A 2,497-nucleotide genomic window follows, 5' to 3' on the forward strand; every position below is an offset into this window, starting at 1 on the left:
CCCAGTTCCCACGAAGAGCTCTACGGGGAGGAGGATGAAGACTGGGGTAAGTCCATGGGGGTCCCTGTCTTCTCTACACATCTGCTGGCTACCACCAAGGTAAAAATGGGCCAACTGCACCAGCAGAGACTAGCCCCGAAGACGTTTCCCTACCTGAAATAAGGAAGCACACCACAAAGTGAGATTCCACCACTGCGGAATTGCTGACACTTAGCAATGGGTTCAGACAGAAGTAGAGAGTTGATCACAGGATGGCTTCTTCATCTGTGAGGCATGGGGGAGGAGGGCATTATACTCCCAGAACTCAACATTAGTAAACTGACATCCATCACAAACTGTCTGGGCCTGAGGCAGCACCTCGATGGTGTCAGCGATGGAGATTGGACCATCCCCCTCCTTAGCCGGGGGGTTGCAGGCTGCGGGGGACCCTTGTAAAGTGAGGGATATGTCTGCTTTTTTACTGTGTTCTCACATTGCTAGAAATAAATACCTGAAACTGAAACTGAGTAATTCATATAGGAAATAGGTTTAATTTACTCACGATTCTGCCAGCGGTATGGGGAGTCTGATGATAAAACTGTTCAGCTTCTGGAGAGGCCTCAGGAAATTTACAATGACAGTGAAAGGCAAAAGGGGAGCAGCCATTTTATATGGTGGGAGCAGAAGCAAAGAAAGAGTGAGGGTGGAGCTGCTACACACTGTTAAACAACCAAAGCTCACGCAAACTCATTTACTATCATAGCAAGGGGATGGTGCTAACCATTAATTACAAATCCACGTCCATGCTACAACCACCAGGCCCCACCTCAAAAATTAGGGAAGCAAAATCACACAAAGTTGTTATGACAGGCGGGACATCCTGAAAACCCCTCTAGGCATGTCCCATATCACCCTGGAGCTGTCTCAGGGGAGCCGACTCCTCCAGTGTTTAGAGGCACAGGCACAGATAATAGGGCTAACTCTGTCCAGATGTGTGATATTGGACACACTGCACAACTGCTCTGTTCCATATGTAATTTATCTTATTTAAAATGTAATGTTGATACTTCAATGAAATATGTCTGCAAATATGTAAAAATGAAATAAGATAATGATTACTAAATGATTATCAAGGCGCAGTCACATAATCTGAAGTTATATTTTCCTGAGAGATAGGATTACCACCCGTGTTTTCCAGGACACTCTCATCCGATCTGGACACTGCCCTCTCCTCAGGCGTCCCACCCCAGAGCTTGCTATACAGTAGGAGACATGCAAATAGGGCCCTTCCTCAGCTGATGAAAACCAGTCCAGCCCTGACCCTGCAACTCTGAGAAAGGAGACCAGACCTAGAATTCCCAGGTGTTTCTATTCGGTGATCAGCACTGAACACAAAGAACTTACCATGGCGTTTGGGCTGACATGGGTTTTCCTTGTTGCTGTTTTAAAAGGTGATCTATAGATAACTAGAACATGTGAGTGGACATGAGAGTGAGAAACAGTGGATATGTGTGGCAGTTTCTGACCAGGGTGTCTCTGTGTTTGCAGGTGTCCAGTGTGAGGTGCAGCTGGTGGAGTCTGGCGGAGGCTTGGTCCAGCCTGGAGGGTCCCTGAGACTCTCCTGTGCAGCCTCTGGATTCACCTTCAGTGACCACTACATGGACTGGGTCCGCCAGGCTCCAGGGAAGGGGCTGGAGTGGGTTGGCCACTCAAACTTTGTTTTTAAACAAAACTAACAGTTACACGACAGAATACGCTGCGTCTGTGAAAGGCAGATTCACCATCTCAAGAGATGATTCAGAGAATACACTGTATCTGCAAATGAGCAGCCTGAAAACCGAGGACACGGCCGTGTATTACTGTACCACAGACACAGTGAGGGGAGGTCAGTGCGAGCCCAGACACAAACCCCCCTGCAGGGGCGCGCGGGGCCTCCAGGGGGCGCTCGGGACCCACTGAGGACGGGGCAGGTCCCAGGAGCAGGTGCAGGGGGAGGTTTCCTTTCTCAGCTGCCGGAGGCGGGTTTGTGTTTTCAGAACTCTGGAGCCTCATAAGGTTGCGATATTTTATTACGGTTATTTATCAAGTTTTTTTTATTGATATTTGTGTTTTAGTAATTTTTACAGTTATATGTAGGGGTATTTTTAAAAAAATACATAACTTCAAGAAAAAATTCTTCCTAATAATTTGCACTTATTCCTCTAGAGTTTAATTAACATCTGTTGATATCAGCAACCACATAGTTATGCGACATTAATTTACATCTATAGACATACGTATAAATACACAAACCTTTGCATACATGTGTAGTCATTTTTATTTAACATTATAATAAAATAATTCTGAAACATGTCCTAAAGAATTAAACTTGATGACGAATTAAATATAAATTAGAGTAATCCATAATGAAATGGGTCACTAGAGAGTTTCTGGCAAATGTGAATACCCTTGTACTGAACACCTAAGGCAGCGTGAAGAGCAAGTCCATCCCCTCAACATGTGTCTTTTTCGTGTCTGC

The 2,497-nt window shown here is 45.5% G+C and overlaps 1 gene segment (V, D, J or C); it reads left to right on the plus strand.

Annotated features, from left to right (window-relative positions):
* The first annotated feature begins 1,384 nt into the window (after positions 1 to 1,384).
* On the plus strand, positions 1,385 to 1,938 carry LOC112617233. The segment is given in 3 exon segments: positions 1,385 to 1,430; positions 1,528 to 1,689; positions 1,724 to 1,938. Coding segments are annotated over 3 exon segments (423 nt in total).
* Positions 1,939 to 2,497: the final 559 nt, after the last annotated feature.

The sequence above is a fragment of the Theropithecus gelada genome, unplaced genomic scaffold, assembly GCF_003255815.1.
Source record: "Theropithecus gelada isolate Dixy unplaced genomic scaffold, Tgel_1.0 HiC_scaffold_15939, whole genome shotgun sequence".
Taxonomy (NCBI): Eukaryota; Metazoa; Chordata; class Mammalia; order Primates; family Cercopithecidae; genus Theropithecus; species Theropithecus gelada.